Below are 21372 nucleotides of genomic sequence, written 5' to 3'. Positions count from 1 at the left end.
AACTCCTCCCTAAGTCATTGTTGTGTGTCCTTGGGCAAGAAACTTCACCCTGCCTGTGGCACGCCTTGCTAGTCATTGTATGACACTGCTTGGCAGCAGCCTTTAAAAAAAAAAGTAAGTAAAAAAAATATATAAAAGGGCATGATAATATCTTGGACTGCTTACCACCGGCCACCTTTTCTTTTGTTTGGGCACACATTTAGGTTGTTTCACTTCAGCTCTCACTTACAACACTCACACATCCAAGCTTGCATACACTACTGATTCTACATCTGACCCATATAGGCCACATATTAGAGATCATTTGGTGTTATTTGTTTTAATAAATTGCAGCTTAATTGGCATCCCTCCTGTTTGGTATTTTGTTTGTCAGCCTTCTGTGAGCCAGGCATGACAGATTACAAATGCTGGACAGGGATCTGGAATCAGATCTGTTCTTGATGTAGATTGTGTTTTTGTCCACCAGGTGGCTCAGACTTCCCCATGTGTGGCAGCCACTTTGTATTGGTAGGAATGTGTCCTCTTATGTTTCTGTCTTAAATCTAAAAACATCACCAAAAAAAAGAAAATCCTGCACGCCATTGTCACCGACTCACTTATCAGAGACGTGCAGATAAGCTCACAGTGTGGGTAGGTGCTGTTGCTGAACAACTGCTGTATTTCCACAGCTATCATTGAAGTGATGTGAAAACAAAGGTGAAGTGAACACTGAGGAATCTGATGAAAAAGACAAAAAACTGTATAGTGTCAGTATTGTGTGGCTGTGCTGCCATCTAGTGATCGCTGTAGGAAATCACAGGTCCTGTTAATGCTTTGATTCTGCTTCTCTGTTTCAGGGCTGGAGGCTGTGGTGAAGCCCTGCTGCTGCTCTGAAAATACACACAGCTGTTGTTTTCAGTCCATATTCTGTGACACTGTGGCTCACATCATAACTCTGTTGGTGCTAAAACTGGGTTTCCCAGGTCTTGTGTCAGTCTAGTGTGTGCGTGTAGGTCTGAAAGATCAAAGGTGGTCATACTTCACGCAATATCTATTTAAGTGTAAGGTTTTTTTTATCTTTGCACTTTAACCTCCTGCAGTAGTTCATGTGAATGTTGGGACCAGATGACAAAAGGAAACAAATAATTTGGGTCAATAAGTGACAGATGATTGTGATGTGAGCAGCCACCAGGGCCAGATTTTTGCAAATCAATAACACACACACCTGTTCACTAACAGTTTATTGCTGACTGTTAGTACTTGTCTGTGGTCTATTATTTATGTTAACATATATGTATATATGTAATGTCTGATTCTTATGTCACAGTTTACACTTTTCAACACTCAAAGTGAAGAGTGAAATGGGTGAAGGTCTGACGTCCAATAGGGCTTGATGTTTATCATCCATAAGGAGGGACAAATACAGATTAGACATTTTAATTTGTATTGATGTAATGCTCCCTTCCTGCCAAAGTCATAGAAAAGGGTGCAGAATTATATAGCAGACCTTGTTTGATTGATGAATTATTGCAATATGAAAATATGACCACTAGAGGGAAGCAGAGGCAGTAGGTGGCTCAGTACTGTCTGAGTGGGGGTCTGATATGTGTGTCACTTATAAAAATAAAAACTTCATGTTAGAAACTGCATAACACCGTGCAGAATAAAATCTTTTACCCTTCAGTGATGACTTGTGATTGAAGACATGTTGTAAACCAGACAATGGGAATCATTTGGTTATATGTGCCATCTCTGGTTAATGTCTACGTTCAGCATTGTAAGAGAAGACCAGAAGTCACCTGTTTGTCAACAGGGGTTATGGAGCCAAAGGTGGTGGTTTTATGCATATCTTTTTTCCTATTTTCGGCATTGCAGAAGCATCTGTTCATGACACATGTCTAGCCTAATATGTATTGTTGTAGTAGTTTTGGTGAGAGTGCTATTATTACTAATAATACTAAAATGCTGTAGTTATAGGTAATAAAAGGGCAGACAAACTAGCAAAGGGAGCACTTAAATTGGATAGTGTCATGGTAACAGCATTTAGCAAACTAGAAGCAAAATCTATAATCAAAAGATATCTCCTGAAAGAATGGCCAAAGCTGTGGGATGAGAAAGTAACAGGAAGACATTAATACCCAATTCAAAGGGAAGTAGGCAGAATGAGACCAGCAGGGGGCAGTACAAGAGAAGAAAGAGGCATTATAAGACTAAGATTTGGACACACTGGATTAAACAAAACACTGAAACTAACAGGTAAAAATACATCAGGGCTATGCGAGAATTGTAATGAAGAAGAAACAGTCCATCATGTGTTATGCATATGTCCAGCATTGACAACAGAAAGAAATAAATTCCAGAGGGACCTAAGGAAAGCAGGCATAAATGAATTCAGATACCATCCATTCTAAAAGGGAAACCTTGGAAATATTTGCTGTTATCTAAACAGGCTTAGTATTTAGAATTTAGTTGTTTTTTTTCTTTGTTTTGTTTTGCTCTCTCCACTCACACACTCCAGTATAATACAGGTGGCGGTAATGCACAGAGTAGGACCCGCCAATAAACTAAAAGAAGAAGAAGAAGAAGACAACACAAACAGCGAGCAAACAGGGTAGAAGTCCGGTCGCGGCTCAGGTCAAGATAAATACCTTATATTGTATTTGCACGTTACCACCGTAATGTAATGGCGGATAATTAATAATGACTGAAGTGTTGTCACTCGGCTAGTTAGCTGTGCAGAGACTTAGCTTCCGTGTTTGGTGACGTGTAATCACGTGACTGCCAAGCCTCTGAGATGATTTGCTATTGCTCTTCTTTTTCTTCCACTTCATGTTAAAGACTCAGAAGCCAGAGAGGACATGGCTGCCCTGGAGGTGGGAACCGACAGCCTCGGGGATGAAGGAGAGGAGGAGGAGGCCGAATATTAGGTAATGGTGAGGTAGTACTAATATGATGCAGACACACGAGCTGTTTCTGTCAGAGTCACGTGGGCAGTGTCGTAGCCTAGGAGACGTTTCGTTTACTTCCGGTTGCCCCCTGCACAACGTACAAATACAAGCAGCACTCTCCGCTTCTGCCTTCAACTGCTGATTCCTTAGCGTCGGACCGAAGAAGGAAAACTCTTAAAAATGGTGAGCGTCAAAGAATAATTAGTTTGATTCTACGTCTTTATTATTATTATTATTATTATTATTATTATTATTATTATTATTATTATTATTCCGTACGTTTTTTGGAATCAAAAGATTCAGCTCATTCAGGACACCCAGAAACCTTCAATAATAATGAAAAATATTATAATATTAAAAATATTAAACATTTTCCACCTTCAAATTAACATGGGAGTCAATGAGAGAGCCCTTCAAAGCATGCCTACTGGAAAATGCTACTCCTATAAATTTCAAGATAGAGAAACCATTCAAAGCTTAAAATACTTCAAACATCTTGGTCTTCAGAACTTGCATACAGAATTTGGAAATTCAGTCTTCAAATGGCAGGTGATTAAATATAAAGTGGTTTTGAGGTGTCTTCTGAGTTTAACATTTGTGTGTATTGGGTGGAATGTAGCAGAGTGGAGAGAGGCTGAGGAGATGCCTAAAAACATCTCTCTAACCTGCGCTTAGGCCTGCACCTTCCATCTAACTGGGATCATTATTATTTTTTATTCCCCCGCCCAAGATCGCATTTTTGGAGGTCTTAATATGCCTCACCAAACTTGGTAGAAAAATTAATTCAGCTGAAAAATTTTGAAATTTGCTTTTGAAATGCACATGGGAAAATGGCTCTATAGCGCCCCCTAACGTGTAGCCCCTTTGTTTAGCTTAGTACGTTGCCATGTCAACAGTCCACAAAAAACGCATTCCAAAACTCATGTGTGGTGGGGGCGTGGCCTCAAAGTTGACCATTCACCATTACAAAGAAACACTGTATTTTCTGCAGTACCAACAACATACTTTATGCAATGTGGACAAAATCTTACAGTACTACTATGGACCCAAGTCTGAACAGATATACACTCAACAAAAATATAAACGCAACACTTTTGTTTTTGCTCCCATGTTTCATGAGATGGACTTGAAGATCTAAACTTCATTCCAGATACACAATATTACCATTCCTCTCAAACATTGTTCACAAATCTGTCTAAATGTGTGACAGTGAGCACTTCTGCTTTGCTGAGATAATCCATCCCACCTCACAGGTGTGCCACATCAAGATGCTGATCTGACATCATGATTAGTGCACAGGTGTACCTCAAACTGCCCACAATAAAAGGCCACCCTGAAATGTGCAGTTTTGTCTCACAGCAAAATGCCACAGATGCCACAAGCATTGAGGGAGCGTGCAATTGGCATGCTGACAGCAGGAATGTCAACCAGATCTGTGCTCGTGCATTGAATGTTCATTTCTCCACCATAAGCCGTCTCCAAAGGCGTTTCAGAGAATATGGCAGTACATCCAACCGGCCTCACAACCGCAGACCACGAGTAACCACACCAGCCCAGGACCTCCACATCCAGCAGGTTCACCTCCGAGATCGTCTGAGACCAGCCACTCAGACAGCTGCTGAAACAATTGGTTTGCATAACCAAACAATTTCTGCACAAACTGTCAGAAACCGTCTCAGGGAAGCTCAACTGCATGCTCGTCGTCCTCATCGGGGTCTTAACCTGACTCCAGATCGTCGCCGTAACAGACTTGAGTGGGCAAATGCTCACATTCGATGGCGTCTAGCACGTTGGAGAGGTGTTCTCTTCACGGATGAATCTCGGTTTACATTGTTCAGGGCAGATGGCAGACAGCGTGTGTGGCGTCGTGTGGGTGAGCGCTTTGCTGATGTCAATGTTGTGGATCGAGTGGCCCATGGTGGTGGTGGGGTCATGGTATGGGCAGGCATCTGGTATGGACGAAGAACACAGGTGCATTTTATTGATGGCATTTTGAATGCACAGAGATACCGTGATGAGATCCTGAGGCCCATTGTTGTGCCATACATCCATGAACATCACCTCATGTTTCAGCAAGATAATGCACGGCCCCATGTTGCAAGGATCTGTACACAATTCTTGGAAGCTGAAAATGTCCCAGTTCTTGCATTGCCAGCATACTCACCGGACATGTCACCCATTGAACATGTTTGGGATGTGCTTGACCGGCGTATACGACAGCGCGCACCAGTTCCCACTAATATCCAGCAACTTCGCACAGCCATTGAAGAGGAGTGGACCAACATTCCACAGGCCACAATAGACAATCTGATAAACTCTATGCGAAGAAGATGTGTTGCACTGCATGAGGCAAATGGTGGTCACACCAGATACTGACTGGTTCTGAGTCCCCAGACCGCCAATAAAGCAGAAACAAAATGCACATTTCAGGGTGGCCTTTTATTGTGGGCAGTTTAAGGTACACCTGTGCACTAATCATGATGTCAGATCAGCATCTTGATGTGGCACACCTGTGAGGTGGGATGGATTATCTCAGCAAAGCAGAAGTGCTCACTATCACACATTTAGACAGATTTGTGAACAATGTTTGAGAGGAATGGTAATATTGTGTATCTGGAATGAAGTTTAGATCTTCAAGTCCATCTCATGAAACATGGGAGCAAAAACAAAAGTGTTGCGTTTATATTTTTGTTGAGTGTATATGCTAATAGGATGATACCGTCACAGTGCCACCTACTGGCAGCAGGAAATTTCTGTTGTAAACATGTGTTTGTTGTACGTCTCTGAAAATGAGAGGAGAGGAGAGCATAGGAGAGGAGACAGTGATGGCCCAGCAGATCGCAAGGTGTGCGAGGGCCCGCAATGCTGCTTGTTTGTTAAAAATGTCTGCCCTCCCTGTTTCCCCCCACGTGTCTGTCTCACGCTTTGTTAAATGAGTTACCATGGCGGTTAATGTAAAATATGCATGAATAAACTGGTAAACGTCTAAATAGGTGCCAGATAAATCGCTGACGTGTGTGCTATGTGTGCACATGTGACAGACTAGGTTTTAAAGAAGCAGGTAGTTTGGAGGGGAGGCGCCGCCCTGTCCGTGAACTTTACATAGGTGGGATCTGTGGTACAGAGGCAGGGGAGCCTCTTCCTGGTTGCGTGGCTGTTCATGCTACTTCCTTGTTGTTTTTTTTACTGGTCTGCTGTGGGATGCACTAGCTGCCATGTGATTGAATTATATTTCAGAGTGTCTGAGGATCGTCTGCTAAAATGTTCTTTTTTTTCCAATAGAGTGGGTTTTTCTGTTAGTATATCTAATAATCAGTCTTAAGTAAAGCTTAAATGTTACATTTTTTTTTTTTTTTTCTTAAATTGCTTTAAAACTAACTAAATTGTATTTTTCCACAGCGTGAATGCATCTCTGTTCATGTAGGTCAGGCTGGTGCCCAGATGGGCAATGCATGCTGGGAGCTCTACTGCCTGGAGCACGGCATCCAGCCGGATGGTCAGATGCCCAGTGACAAGACCGTCGGAGGAGGAGACGACTCCTTCAATACCTTCTTCAGTGAGACTGGAGCTGGAAAACATGTTCCTAGAGGGGTCTTTGTGGACCTAGAGCCCACTGTTATCGGTAAAGTTGTGATTGGAAAATGACATTTTAATAAAAGCATGAAGTTGTGCAGTGCTTTTTAATACATTTGTTGTTGCTCCACAGATGAAATCCGTACAGGAACCTACCGTCAGCTCTTCCACCCTGAGCAGCTCATCACCGGAAAGGAGGATGCAGCCAACAACTACGCCCGTGGTCACTACACCATCGGCAAGGAGATCATCGACCTGGTTCTAGACCGAGTTCGTAAACTGGTGAGCTGAAATTGTCTGAACACTGTGGAGATGTAGCATTTGGATGTGTGCGATTGACACATTAAACCTGAATGTTGCAGGCTGACCAGTGCACCGGGCTCCAGGGTTTCCTCATCTTCCACTCATTTGGAGGAGGAACTGGCTCTGGGTTCACCTCTCTGCTAATGGAGCGCCTCTCCGTTGACTACGGCAAGAAGTCCAAGCTGGAGTTTGCAGTTTATCCAGCTCCTCAGGTGTCCACTGCTGTGGTGGAGCCCTACAACACCATCCTGACCACCCACACCACCCTGGAGCACTCGGACTGTGCCTTCATGGTGGACAACGAGGCCATCTATGACATCTGCCGCAGGAACCTGGACATTGAGCGTCCCACTTACACCAACCTCAACAGGCTGATCGGACAGATCGTCTCCTCCATCACTGCCTCCCTGCGCTTTGATGGTGCCCTGAATGTGGACCTGACTGAGTTCCAGACCAACCTGGTGCCCTACCCTCGTATCCACTTCCCCATGGCCACCTACGCTCCAGTTATCTCAGCTGAGAAGGCTTACCATGAGCAGCTCTCTGTGGCTGACATCACCAACGCCTGCTTCGAGCCAGCCAATCAGATGGTGAAATGCGACCCTCGCCACGGCAAGTACATGGCCTGCTGTCTGCTGTACCGTGGCGATGTTGTCCCCAAAGATGTCAACTCTGCCATCGCCACCATCAAAACCAAGCGCAGCATTCAGTTTGTGGACTGGTGTCCTACAGGCTTCAAGGTGGGCATCAACTCCCAGGCTCCCACTGTGGTTCCTGGAGGAGACCTGGCCAAGGTGCAGAGGGCCGTCTGCATGCTGAGCAACACCACCGCCATCGCCGAGGCCTGGGCCCGATTGGACCACAAGTTTGACCTGATGTATGCCAAGAGGGCCTTCGTCCACTGGTACGTTGGAGAGGGGATGGAGGAGGGAGAGTTCTCAGAGGCCAGAGAGGACATGGCTGCCCTGGAGAAGGATTACGAGGAGGTGGGAACCGACAGCCTTGGTGATGAAGGAGAGGAGGAGGGAGAGGAATATTAATCCTAACTAGGTTTGGTGAAGAGTACTAGTTCTTTAGACTCTGTGGTTCCAGATTAATGTGATCAGTGTTGATGTGTTGATGTGTTCATGTGTTGTGGGTTTTATTCCTTGTCCCTGAATAAAAAAGGATGGAGAACCCTTCTTTGTTTACTTGAGTTGATTTTCTGGTCAATCACATAAACACAGTCAATGTTAAGTGGAAGGCTTTAATGTTTCTCTTCAGACATACAGTAAAAATATAAAGCTATAAAAAAAAGATCTGACCAAACTGCCGATCGGGACAGAGCATGCGCACCATGGCGCACAAATGGAGCACTTCCCGTACTTTACAGCAACGTTCAATCGGACTATTCATGATTGTAGTTTTCTTATACAACTGCTTCTGTTACATTGTTCTTGATACATTTCATGTTTTTGCACTGCATTCATCCTAATTTGTAAACGGCAATGTTATAAATAAAGATTATTTAAAAAAAATGTAAAAGTAAAAAAAAATCAATAGGGCTCTCGCACCGTTCGGTGCTCAGGCCCTAAAAATGAGGCAGTTCTGCTGCTCAGCGCTCGGAGGCTGGTTTGGTCCCAATGACTACCCGTAGACCACATGACTGTTGTTGTCACCTTGCCTTGTCGCTGCTGCACACGCATGCTAGATGCTCCGAAGCTAATGGACAATAATACACTCTGTGAATGTATCCGGAGCCTCACAGGATACAGTCGACTGTGGGAAATATGTTGTTCTCTACGAGGGAGTTACAGGCAGCGCTAGCGGCTATGCGGCTAACTGGATACGCCGGGTTCACAAGCAACAGCTGAAGACTGCTGAGGAATGGATCTGCGGTGTGATACGAAGCAGAGCAATGATGTGTGCGTGCTGGATTACAGTGAATGACCTTGTGGGTGTGTGGAGATAGCTCCAAGGAGAGGCACCGGTGGTCAGTCCAGAGGATGAGCTTTCCAGCGAGGCTAGGTGAGGTGGATCCAAACTAGCCTACAACACCCTGACACCATCACTTCACTTTCACTCAAGAATTACATCACTGATCTATCACTGATTTAACAATCCTCCTCTCCACTTCTACTTCTCCAAAACATACAAAAGATACTTTTTCCACACTACAACTACAACAACCTATCACACTCGTCCTTTCTAATGTATGATGTTTAACATGTATGTTTCTCTCCAACCTGACTAGCTTTTCTTCTCTATCTTACCCCGGCCCGACTATGTGCAAGAGCACACCTTGAGCAGGTCCGGCTCAAGGTTTCTTCATTTTAAAAGGGAGTTTCTATCTGGGGTTCAGGCTCTGGGTTTCTTTAAAACAACTTTACATGCAGAACAGGCTACACAAATCACATTCTACATAATCACATTGATGCCACTATTCAGTTTTAACTCAATAAAATAGCAATAGCAACGTCAGAACCCAACTCACACTGAAGAACCCCTCCTGCTGACGGGAAGACAGGACAACTCTAGCTTTCTTACAGGTCTAGACTGCAGTTCCACATCGACGTGGGCCTGCGGAAAGACACAAACAGTCAGCTTGGTCATCGTACCTCTTTTGAATAACATCTTTCACAGGATTCACAAATTTTACAACACCCAAGTGTTTGGCTTTGTGTGGCAGGCAATACATTTACGTATTTAACTGATGAATACACAATGCATTTCAAACATTTGAGACACCCAATCACGATTCTTATATCTGCACAAGCCATGTCATACATTTTTTATCCAAATACAGATTGTATGTGACCATTGTAATTTCATGGCACGACAACATTTTACACACTCAAAGAGTATGTGTACAACCTTTAATGACACATTTAAGGTTGTACTCTTTAAAGCCACCTTATCACAACAATGTCATTCACTCAATTGTCAACAACAACACAATTTTGTATGGGACAATTTATTAACTACAATATCAACCCTTTGACATTAGCAAAGGTAAAACCAAGTCTGCTGTTTTGCAAATCAAGACCGCCAACTCCAGAAAACACAAAAATATAACACATGCAATTGTGTGAACTTCAAATCTGTCTTTATTTATCCAAACACATTAGATTCTTCCAAACTCACAAATATGAGCAAAAAAACAAAAATTTTCATCACACACTTCTATTCAGTCATTTCACAACATGGCAATAATACAAAAGGAACGGTTGCAGCCTGGAACACACCGCCGGGGAGTGACGTCACCGGAACATCTGGAAGACAAGAGACAGACATGTCAGAGACTCAGTGAATAACCAAATCAAACATACACTGCATTTAAAAATACACTTTGCTTGCCAGCTACACTTACCATTCCTTGTCAATGGTGCCCCAATTGCAGAAACGAGCGTGACGTGATCGACAAAGGCAAATTCTGCACACGGCTGTATTGACTGAAACGGATCCATTACATAAAGCACGTTTTAGTGTGTCGTGACAAGTCTGGTACAAAACTGTGCAGGTCAAGACCATTATTGAACAAGGTTAACATGACAATAACAAACAAGGACTCAGCAGCAAAGTGCGGACACTTCAAGGACAAAGTGGCAAAACCTTGGAATACACATTGACAAAAAACAAGCAGGATCCTAATTCTAGGATCTAAGCTACAACATCCACAATCTTGACCCTACATTGCACAACACAATACCACCCAGACCCTCAGTCAGTGAAATAGTCAGAGCACATTGGTGCATGCCGAATCCATCCGGAGCCAAATTCCTGGTGAGATTTCCGACGCGGAGTCATTTAAAATTCTGCCCATCAGGGTTCTGGAGACACGGCAAAACACTGTTTGGTGTTCGGCCAAACCTAAAACAAGTCCTTTGACATTTCAAAACAGTTTCTGCATTTGAAAAAAAACCCACCAGAAAACCACACAGGTTAAACAATACCAACAGTTTCAGAAGGTTTTACAGTACCTCAGCATCTGCAATAGACTTTTTTGGGCGCGGTCAGACAGAATACTGCAACAATTACTGTGGACCACGCTGACAGGTAGAGGCGACGATGCGCTGATGCTTTGGGGTGCCCTTCATCTGCGGCGGAGAGGACAGACCATTTTAAGATAGTAAGCTTCCTTTTGTGAGTTGCTGACAATCTGTGATGCGGAGTTCATCTCACCAGGTTGAAAAAAACTGCAGTGGCCACCGAGGCCTTCGCAGTTTCTTCGAGGCCTAAGGAGGACAAAATGGTCACAGAGCAATTTTGTAAGTAAGTTGCTCAGGTAGGATGAGTTACCATGACTTGCAGACTTAATACCTCCTACACATCCTGGCTTCTAAAGTCACACAGCAGTATCGCACCCATCTTTACTGGCAGGATGTGCTACGATGAGTTGCAGACACATCACCTCACCGGCAGAAATCAACACTTCATGGTGATGAATCAGTGGTCCTGTGAAGCAAAAAAAACCCACAGTGGTCATGAATAATGTTAACTGAAAGGATGTGATAAGATAAGTTGCAAATACAGTACTTTACTTGCAGAAATCCAGCCTTCCAGGTGACGAATCAGTGGTCCTGTGCATCAAAAAAAGGCACACAGCAGCATGGGATGTGTCTTCACTGGCAGAATCTTCACAAGTTGCAGACATATTAGCCGTCTTGCAGACATCCAGGTGCAAACTCAGTGGTTCTGCAGAGCAATAAAGTCAGAGTGGTAAGCAGGCATCTTCACTGGAACCATCTGGTAACTGGTATGACTTGCAAATACACTACCATACTCGCAGGAATTCCGCCCTCTAGGTGAAGAAACACTGGTTCTGCAAAGCAAAAAAACCACAGCAGCATGGTAAGTGTCTTCACTGGGTCTTCCTAAACACTGACTGTATTTTTATATCATTAATTTATTTTGTCAAATGCATACAGGACTTTTTTCATATATTAATTTATATAATTATTTATATAAATTATATAATTATTATATATCACACAATATATATATATATATATATGTGATATATAATAATTATATAATAATTTTTATAAATATAAACAATATGCACTGATGGCTGTGTGCTGCAGAAGTTCTCTTGCTGGTCTCATTAGTGACGACGCAGAGTACAGAGGACTGACGCAGAACTTTGTGGACTAGTGTCAGCGAAACCACCTCCTGATCAATGCAGGGATATGCAAAAGAGATAGTGGTGGACTTACGCAGACGACACTCTGCTCCCCTCTCACCAGTGAACATCCAGGGAATGGATATTGAGCAGGTGGACTCTTACAAGTACCTGGGTGTTCACCCCAACAACAAACTCACAACACAGACGCACTGTACAAGAAGGGCCAGAGCAGGCTCTACCTGCTGAGGAGACTGTGGTCTTTTGGAGTGAAAGGGGCACTCCTGAAGACCTTCTATGACTGTAGTGGCATCAGTCATTCTGTACAGTGTGGTCTGCTGGATCAGCAGCATCACTGAGAGGGAGAGGAAGAAGCTGGACAAAGTCATCAGGAAGTCCAGGTCTGTCTGGACTCAGTGCAGGAGGTGGGTTACAGGAGGCTCCTGACAAAACTGGCATCTATGCTGGACAATGAGTCCCACCCCCTGCAGGTAAGGATGGTCCTCTGACACCCGAAGCTCCGACACATGCGCGGCAGCTCATGAAGCATTTGTTTCGAGCCACTGTGCCGAGGCTTGCTTGTGACTAGTGACGTTAGAACCACTTCAGTGACGTTTGAAGCAGCTTCGAACGGCATACGAGTCATGTGATTGGTTCGGGTTGTGAATCGCTTGCTGGGATCGAGTGTGTTCAGGGATAGGACATCCCTATTAATGTAGCTATATCAATATGTGTAATATGTTATTGATCACGTTTCTCTTGTATAGACAAAACTCTCTCTCTGTGTGTGTGTGTGTGTGTGTGTGTGGAGGACCCCTCGCTGATTCGCATATCATAAGTTTCGAACCCGGACCCTCTCGCACCTAAAGCGGATTAATTATTACGTTTGATTAACCCTAATTATTATTTATCTACTTCAAATGTAACTTTGTATAACAATTTTGTGCAGTGAAACTGAAAATTTAATGTACTTTATTGTGTCAGCCTTTATTCAAGTGTAGTCGAACGAGACTGTGCACGGCTATTCAAATGCCAAACAATCCATGAACCAATAACACACACCGCAATTCGTTTTATTCACCACTAGAAGTCCTACTCGAGCACTGTGTCATTGAAGCATCTAGTAATTAACCATTTTCTTAAATCATGTGCTTTCAGCTTTCAACAAAGCTTCGAAAACCCATCACCCCCTGCAGGACACCCTGTCAGCTCTGCAGAGCAGCTACAGTGGGAGACTGCTCCACCTTCTGTGTGTGAAAGAGAGATTCAGAAGGTCTTTCCTTCCTGCTGCTGTCAGACTGTATAATGAACAATTTTGATAGGTACAATATTCACACACCACAGTGTACAATAAATTATTTATTTAGGTTCTCTGATGATGATGTACAGTTTTTTACAAACCACTTCTACCTCCACTCACCTGTGCAATAACTGTTAATATTTGTTAATATTTATGTCTCTTTTTGATTCTACTGTATATTTTATTGGTAGTTTATTTTATTATGTATATAGCTTTTCTTATCTTTGCCTTCTGTATCTGCTGTTGCAAAAAAATCCCCATTGTGGGACAAATAAAAGTTCCTTAATCTTAATATAAATACAGACAGGTGCTTTTACTTGGGCAGAACAAGTGATAAATGGGATAAAGAGCGGCTGTTGCTTCATGTGGTTTTTATTTATTTAGTTACATTTAAAAATGACGCAAATCACATGTGACACAAGTGCAACAGTGTTTATTACTGAAGAATAAAAAAGAAGAAGAAGGAAGAGGGTGAAGAACACACATTTATTACATTGGTATTGAAGTTTCCAAAAATGTGACGCATTGATATTTACATACTTTTAATTTGAAATATTTATCCGGAAGTGCGTCACCCTGCGTCAGGTTGCCTTTGTTGGCCAACGTTTTTGTATTTTTTCCAGGCGAGTGCTGAGCAGATTGCAGCCATTTCTTTTTCATCGCTCTGACTCTTTTCAGGGTTACTTGAGAGGAGAAGCGTCTCCTTCTCCGTGACTTCGTAACGCAAGTTTATATTTGAGACTTTTCTGTTGTTGTTTCTCCTCGGCTGGCCTCCTTGCCAGCTGAATATCGTCGGGATGGACCCAGCAAGTCGATATCAAGTGGTGAGTGTGGACAGAGATCAAAACACCGTTTGATAGCTCGGCCTGCCAGTCACAGGAAACAAGGCCTTGCTAACAACTAAGCACTTACAGATTAAATACATGTGTATGTATTCTGTTAACATACTGCCAAAACAAACACGGACCTGTTAATAGTTACTGTTTTGTTATTACTGATAATAATTGTGTTTTGATCTCCTTTTTGTTTGGACAACGTGACGTATCCACCACTTCCGCATCGGCTATGCTAACGGTAGCTAGCCTGCTAAGATTAGTCGTATTAGCCTTTGAAATAAAAATGTATATTTAACAGCTGTAACAAATTAAAATACATTAATTTAGCTGAGTTTACATGGTAACAAATAAACACACATTAAACCCGACTACTGTCGTCAACACGAGCGTTGACAAGCATAGTTTAGTTAATGTTAGCAGGAGACATTATTAGCTTACTAATGTGTCATAAGGGACTGTGATACAGACGTTAATTTTTATCGTTTAACCATCTTAAAAGAGTGGGTAGTTACGATAATTAGGAAAAAATTCCATGTGAAGTTAAATCCTGTAATAAAGGTATTGTATCAGGCCGGTAAAGCAACAATAATAAAATAGTTGGAATCAGTCAGGCTTTGTGCTTGGATTCCTGTGGTCCTGGGTAATCCCTCAGGATTCAGTCTTGAGCCAAAACAAATCAGAACAGTGGTCTAACTTTTCAACATTGAGCGAATCAGAAACTTGAAGGTGCTACAAATACAAACTTCTTTCTTTAGAGAAGCCACACTCACCATATGAGCTGCAATGTACGCAGCATTACACAACTTATGTCCTGGAAGTACAAGCAACTAGATAATTTTTCACATTCTGCTGATAAATTCAGAAACTAAGACTTTACTTTTTAAGGAAATTAAATGTTGATCTATGTAGTCAAGGATAACTTCAGGTCATCACAATCAGGCTGATTTCTGCAAATGCACTGCTGCCCCGAGCAGGCCTGCCTTAGTTACGGGTATATTTGGACACACGAGGAGGTTTGTGGCTGTGTTAACATCTTATGTAATCTCCTGTGTGTGGGGGTGCACTGCGCTTTGACCTTGATTCTGAGCCAGTGGTCCACCGCTCCCTGCCTTGTGTGTCGACCCTGAACTGGTGGAGCTTTAATATGTGGTTTAAATTACCAGGAGAATCTATTTTATTCTGTTAATTATGAGTGTGTTTCTTTGAAAAAGCTTTTCCTTATGTTAGTCATCTGTGACTTTCTAGTTTGTGGTCATTACTTACTAGAAAGGTCTTTAATCTGATGCTCAAATTTTCTACAACATTACAGGGAACAGGGTTGTTTTATGAGTCAGTCTCAGTCAACAGAACTTCAGCATACTGATTCATCCTGTCCTGTATGCATGTGTTGGGCCTTTTGCTTGCAGTTATCCGCTTCTAATCCATTTTGTGCAGTGGAGGAATTTGCCTGAAGGCTACAAACAAGCTAAACCTGCTGAACCTGTTATTGTTAATCTTTGGGTTATATCAGAATACATGGACTGCAGCTGTCTGGGTTCAAGTTCAGCTCTATAAGGGCACCTTTGATTGAAGTCATAGTGGAGATTAAGTAATTTGAGAAGGTGCTTGGCACTCAGGGTCTGACAAAAATGAATCTACTTAATCCTGTAGATGACTCTCTCAGATGTAGCAGAAACCCACACTCACTGATTAGATGTGGATCACTTTTCAAAGGTGTGGCTGTCTGTTGACATACTCATGTAGCCTGCTCCACAGCGTCAAACATTCTGTCAAGGGCAAGAGGCAGCGCCCTTACCCCGTGCCATAGACACTACTACTAATTTTCTTGTTCTGATGGAACACCATGTTTTGCAATGCAAGATAAATAATTAACCACCAAACAGCCATGAAAATACTATGGAAGGAAATTAAGTGCTGCCTCGACCACAGTTGTTGCTGACAAACAAAAACAGGCTGCAAAGCTGATTTTGCTACATAATGACTACCTCATGTTGCTGCTGCTTTCAGCAAACAGTACAAATGTCAGACCACATCATAGTGACATCCCCTGAATACAGGAAATGAAAACCAACTCAACAATCTGACATTAACTCAGAAGAAGTCGTGCATGCTGCATAAAAGAAAGCACAAGATCACTTCCAGTTTTAGAAATGTGGGACAGTCTGAGCATTCCCCTTGAGCACCTACAGTTTTTGGCTGACTGTTTGAACCAACTCCTCTAAAAACCCCTGGCTCCTCCTCCCACCTAGTTGCACAATGAGGACGACTCTTCAGAGGCCTCAACCAGTGAACAGCAGCCGTGTACTTCTGCCTCAGCCCAAGCTAGTGCATCCAGCCAGGATGCCCAGGCCAGCTCGAACCCTGCGCCAGCAGCGGAGGCATCAGGAGCAAGGTCTCAGGGGGAGGTAGAGGCACCACCGCCTCCTTACGCCTCCATCGACCTGGGAGCAACTGCTGCAACACCTGGTATTACTTTTCTATTCAAAACAACTTTGTTTTAAAAGTTGAGGTAGTTTTGTGGTAATGTTTGGCGTGTCTGTACGCATGAGTCATATTGATAACAATGACAAAATCTGCACATTATAGGCAGAGCTCTAGTTCTCTGAGCTCTGTTTCTGTCCTTTAAAACTGAGCCCCCTCTTTCGTTGTAATTTCCACAGAGACTAGTTTCCAAGGTGACTTCCCAGTGCCTCCACCTTACAGCGTCGCCACCTCACTGCCCACATATGACGAAGCTGAGAAGGCTAAAGCAGCCGCCATGGCTGCCTCCACGGTGGAAGTGATGCCACGGGTAAGGCCAAAGAAGAAAAGGCTGTCAGGTGTTTGTTTTAGCAGGAGAGCTCTTCTGAATATTGACCTGCTGTGTAAACTGAGTTACTTGACAGCGGCATGTAGTTTTTTTTAGACTTGACAAAGAACTTGAGCAGCTCTTTCAACTCCCTATTAAAGGGAGTCAAAGGGCGAGACATGTTGTGCAACTCAACTATTGATTTTAGTGTAGAAGGTGTGCCAAATATTCTTTGTGTCCACGTAAGGATGACGAATTCCCTCCCAGAGACGATTTCAGTGACGCAGATCAGTTGCGAGTCGGAAATGATGGAATCTTCATGTTGGCCTTTTTCAGTAAGTCTCTCATGTTTACACTCAGATGGCATCTTTTTATAAAGCTGTCTTATATGAGAATCTTTCTGTTTGTCCCTGTAGTGGCCTTCTTGTTCAACTGGATTGGGTTCTGTCTGTCCTTCTGCCTGACCAACACGATCGCGGGACGCTATGGAGCAATCTGCGGCTTCGGCCTCTCTCTCATCAAGTGGATTCTCATTGTGAGGGTATGTACTACTACATGAGGTAACACAGACCTAAACTAAAAGCATAACAACATTTATTATTTCGCTTAATAAAACCCTTTGGAGTCACTTCAAAATAATTAACCTGAAGGTGAATTTTCTCTGTGTTCAGTTCTCAGACTATTTCACTGGCTACTTCAATGGCCAGTACTGGCTCTGGTGGATCTTCCTGCTTCTTGGTGAGTGATTATTAATCTCACACTACTCTTCTTGACTCAGTTGTCCTTAACCTTATCATAAGTCAATGATTCTCCCTCTGCAGGCCTCTTGCTGTTCTTCAGGGGTTTTGTGAACTACCTAAAAGTCCGCAACATGTCAGAGAACATGGCCACGTCTCATAGAACACGCCTCTTCTTTCTCTACTAAAGGTAAACTCAGAAAACAATCTGCATATGCCACACACTGACAAGGGTCTTCTGCTTTAACTGGATTAAATGTCCCTCAGGTTTCCACGCCATCGCCATTCCTTTCCAATGTGAAGTTCCTTCCCTCCCCCTCGAATGACCTGACTTAGGAGCCATGCAGCGAAGAGAGGAGACAGGGAAGGAATGAAGAAGAGAAGCTGGGAGAAAGTGTTAGCAGTCTCATTAAAATCCCCCACTCTGAAGTCTCCACTTCTGAACCGAGCCAAAAAAAAATCTTTGATCAGGTCCCCAATGTGGTTTTTTTGTTTTTCATTTTCCTTTGATTCAGAGCTCATCATGTGGAGCTAACACCAGTCCAGCTTATGTGTCATGTCTCTCAAGTGCTGTGACACTGACTCACAAAAAAGCACAATACAATGGTGTCAAACTGAGTAGGATCTAAGTTTGGTAGTTATGACATAGCTTTCCTGTGTAAACAGTGACAGCAGTGCTAAAAGCCTAAAGCGGAGGAGAAAACCTCTGTGGTTGGAAAATGTGTAGGAGGTGGAAACCTATTTATTTGATATTCAGATTTTCCCTTTCAAACACATGCAAGAAGAAGACACTTCTGACCTATTGCTTTCTAAGTTCAGGGTGTTTTGATCAAGTCTTAATTATAATGTAGCATCATAATCAACCAGAAGGAAATCAAGAGGCAAAAGTGATGGGTTTTAGTCAATCAAATGTGAACAAATCAGTTTACATATCACAGACTGAGGTGCTTTGGTTTTAAAACAAACACCTGAGCTCTAACTGTAATTGACTTGATACATAGGACAAGAAATATCTAGGGATTAGCTCAGATTTGTTTGCATTTGAAGGCATTCCTCTCCTCTCTGAGCCTTTAAACAAAGATGGACGGCTCCGATTGAATCAAAGAAAAATGAAAACATTCTGCTTGCTTATAAAAAGTTTGTCAACTCCAAAATACACACAGACTGGCAAAACTGTATTAATAAGCTACAGAGGAGTGACCTGGTGCCAGCTCTGTGGAAACGGTGTTGCCGAGCAGCTGCGGTCGGAACGGTGGCCCCTAAAGCAGATGCTTCCTGCTTTGGTGCTGTGGAAGTTTAATAAGCATTTTACACACAGTGCGGTTAACACGCCTGGCTTGAGTAAAAACTCCTCGGAGTACAACAGTCTTATGCAACTTACTTAACTGTAATGACCTGCAAATGTTGTGGATGTAAAGTCCTTTGACATTAGATGTAGATGAACAGTTTAATACGATCACAGATGTAGATCCACTTGTGGCTCGGCCCAGATTTAAGTGTTTAGCTGAGGTATTGATTACACATGCCAACAACACCATTGGGTAAAAATCTGAGGAAAACACAAACAAGCATGTTCTGCATGACAAACCCAACACATGGATCTCTCTCTGTGATCGCAGCTACAAGATTTCGTCCTGTTTTCCTATTATGGACTGAGAAGCTTTTTGGTGATGTGCTCCTCATATTATTATAATTAATTTTAACAATATCAGCTGACGTTGTGATTTATGTGATGGCGATGAAGACAGGTGATTCTCGTCCAGTGTTAATGGAGCACAAGAAGTTGTGCATCATGAAAATGCGGACAGACTGGACAAAGACAAAACTAATTGAATAAAAAAACATTTTTTTAAATCATGTTTTTTTTCATCCAGAAAAATGAAATGTATATACCAGCTTATGCCAATTCATTATATTTGCACTTTGAAGAACTTGTGTACAGTATGATTATTGAATCTGCTTAACTTGATGTAGGGGTAGAAAAAGACAAGTTAGCCATCAAAGTTTTTCAACTGGAATTCTTAATCATCCCAAATGGATAATTTGCCTTTTGCACTTATTTTTCAAAATGATGATATTGTTATTGTGTGTGCTTTTAGCCTAAACTGTGACAGCTTGAGTATTGCCAAACTTGTTTTGTTTTTTAGACTCTGGTCTTATCCCACTAAAAGCTTCTTTCAGCAATATCAATATCTTTTAGCGAATTAAAGCTCTGCTGCATGATTTGTCCACCTGAATGAGTGGGGTAACGTTAGGATTAATCTAGTACAAATACTTTCTTTGTAAATAAATGATGAGAAAAACCAACATGAGACGGCAGCCAAACTATTTTTTTGTCTCCTTGTAACATCTTCTGAAGCAGTTGTTATGTATTTCTCGTACCTGGAATTAAAATGACAGACAAAAATTGTCAATAAAGTTCAAAAGCCTGCCACTTATATGAATGTGTGTTGGATTATGTTTGGGACTGCTGCATCCAGTCTGGTTTTGTTTTAATTTTAACACATCTGCCATTAACCAAACCAGTGTGTACAATAAAAAAAAAAAAAAAACAATGTGTAAAGTGTTGACTATGATTCGATAAGTACTTTACGTTCATTGTGGCCACTAGATGGCGTCAAAGTTTACTGTTATTTTACCTATTTTTTTCTTAATCAGCCTTTCATATCTTAAGAAAGTCTGTCGTGTTGACATTATTTCTAAAACTTGAGGTGCACTTGTGGCTCAGGTTTAGCTTCTCATCTGAAAAAGGCTGAGATAAATCTATATATAAATCTGTAATCTATAAAATCTAAAAGTCAATGTTTAAAATGGCTGATGCTCTGACATTTTTATGTTGTTGTTTCTCTGTGCTGCAGCACCCGTGTGATTTTATTGAGGTTTAAATACCTACTACTGTGACCTAATCCTGATCCAAGTTCAGCAGTCCCACTCGCAGAGGCTTGATAAATATAAGCCAGAGGCTCTTTAGAGCTGCTCTGGGAGTGCTTTTTTGCTCTCTGCTAGATCAATGTGTCCTCACAGCCCAGTGCCTCAGGCTAATAACAAGACCCTCGCTTTACACAGCTAACATCTAAAAGCTCGGCTTTATGTGAGAAGACACTGCTCGTCAGGAGGCAGAACAATCTGTCATTAAGTGACTGACTGTGCAGGATGACGTGAAAATAGACACAAGAGCATTCAACCAGTGATGTGATAAAAAGACACACTGGAGAATGTATGTAGTAACTGTATAAAAGCTAAGGTTACCATGCTCCAAAACTAAAAGGCTGTCTCCTAATCTCCAGATTTTGGGACGTGTTAGTGCACTTTACTAGCAATCAATCACAGGACAGGTGTCAGATCAGTACTAACCTCATGGTGGCGCTGTAGCGAGAGTCAAGGGATGTCTGAGTGCAATAGAGATCATCTGGGAACCAGGAATTTCTGCAAAAAAACACACTCCCATTAGACAATGAGTTTCTACAGATATTATACAGATAATTTACTATACCATTGCCTGGTTTTTCCACAAGGTGGCACTGTTTTTACCATCAGCAATAGAAGTGAAAGCACAGACATGGTAATGTTGGAGTTTGACTTCAGTGGAGTGGTTACAGATTAAGTGGTGTTTCTGTCACCCTAATGCTCTGGCTGCATTCTATGTTTAACATCCAGGGAGTCATAGCATTTTTAGCTGTTTTCCTGAAGTCAAGCTCATTTATGAATTATTTTTTATTCTTGTATCACTAAGGGGAAAGAACAGAAACCTAAAAAAAATGACCCAACACAAGGCCAAGACTTGACTTGATCCCTTCTGTGAGGAGT

General features: G+C 42.3%; 3 protein-coding genes across 3 annotated transcripts in view; all 3 read left to right on the top strand.

The window, feature by feature from the left end:
* Window positions 1–2906, top strand: part of LOC114444710 (gastrula zinc finger protein XlCGF17.1-like) — a gene marked incomplete at its 5' end in the record, with an annotated part of 44023 nt that extends 41117 nt beyond the window's left edge. The window contains one exon of the mRNA XM_028419462.1: window positions 2818–2906. Coding sequence (XP_028275263.1) covers window positions 2818–2906 — 89 coding nt within the window. The remainder of the gene's footprint in view (window positions 1–2817) is intronic.
* tuba8l2 (tubulin, alpha 8 like 2) lies at window positions 2804–7843 on the top strand. The gene is made up of 4 exons (XM_028400472.1): window positions 2804–2906; window positions 6327–6549; window positions 6634–6782; window positions 6863–7843. The coding sequence occupies exons 2-4, from the start codon at window positions 6369–6371 to the stop codon at window positions 7841–7843; spliced, it is 1311 nt and encodes a 436-aa protein (XP_028256273.1). The 5' UTR covers window positions 2804–2906; window positions 6327–6368.
* Window positions 7844–13789: 5946 nt separating this feature from the next.
* Window positions 13790–20003, top strand: ndfip2 (Nedd4 family interacting protein 2). The gene is made up of 8 exons (XM_028396134.1): window positions 13790–14028; window positions 16290–16506; window positions 16701–16831; window positions 17076–17163; window positions 17245–17369; window positions 17500–17566; window positions 17650–17755; window positions 17833–20003. The coding sequence occupies exons 1-7, from the start codon at window positions 14002–14004 to the stop codon at window positions 17751–17753; spliced, it is 759 nt and encodes a 252-aa protein (XP_028251935.1). The 5' UTR covers window positions 13790–14001; the 3' UTR covers window positions 17754–17755; window positions 17833–20003.
* Window positions 20004–21372: the final 1369 nt, after the last annotated feature.

The sequence above is a fragment of the Parambassis ranga genome, chromosome 2 (assembly GCF_900634625.1).
Source record: "Parambassis ranga chromosome 2, fParRan2.1, whole genome shotgun sequence".
NCBI classification, from domain to species: Eukaryota; Metazoa; Chordata; class Actinopteri; family Ambassidae; genus Parambassis; species Parambassis ranga.
This window is presented reverse-complemented; position numbering and strand designations above follow the sequence as displayed.

Bases quoted from the DNA above. Each gene is read 5' to 3' on its own strand.
- tuba8l2 (XM_028400472.1), top strand. From the start codon at position 6,369: ATGGGCAATGCATGCTGGGAGCTCTACTGCCTGGAGCACGGCATCCAG. The intron at 6,550-6,633 runs GTAAAGTTGTGA...GTTGCTCCACAG, and splicing joins CCTAGAGCCCACTGTTATCG to ATGAAATCCGTACAGGAACC. The intron at 6,783-6,862 runs GTGAGCTGAAAT...TGAATGTTGCAG, and splicing joins TAGACCGAGTTCGTAAACTG to GCTGACCAGTGCACCGGGCT.
- ndfip2 (XM_028396134.1), top strand. From the start codon at position 14,002: ATGGACCCAGCAAGTCGATATCAAGTG. The intron at 14,029-16,289 runs GTGAGTGTGGAC...CCTCCCACCTAG, and splicing joins CAGCAAGTCGATATCAAGTG to TTGCACAATGAGGACGACTC. The intron at 17,164-17,244 runs GTAAGTCTCTCA...TTGTCCCTGTAG, and splicing joins CTTCATGTTGGCCTTTTTCA to TGGCCTTCTTGTTCAACTGG.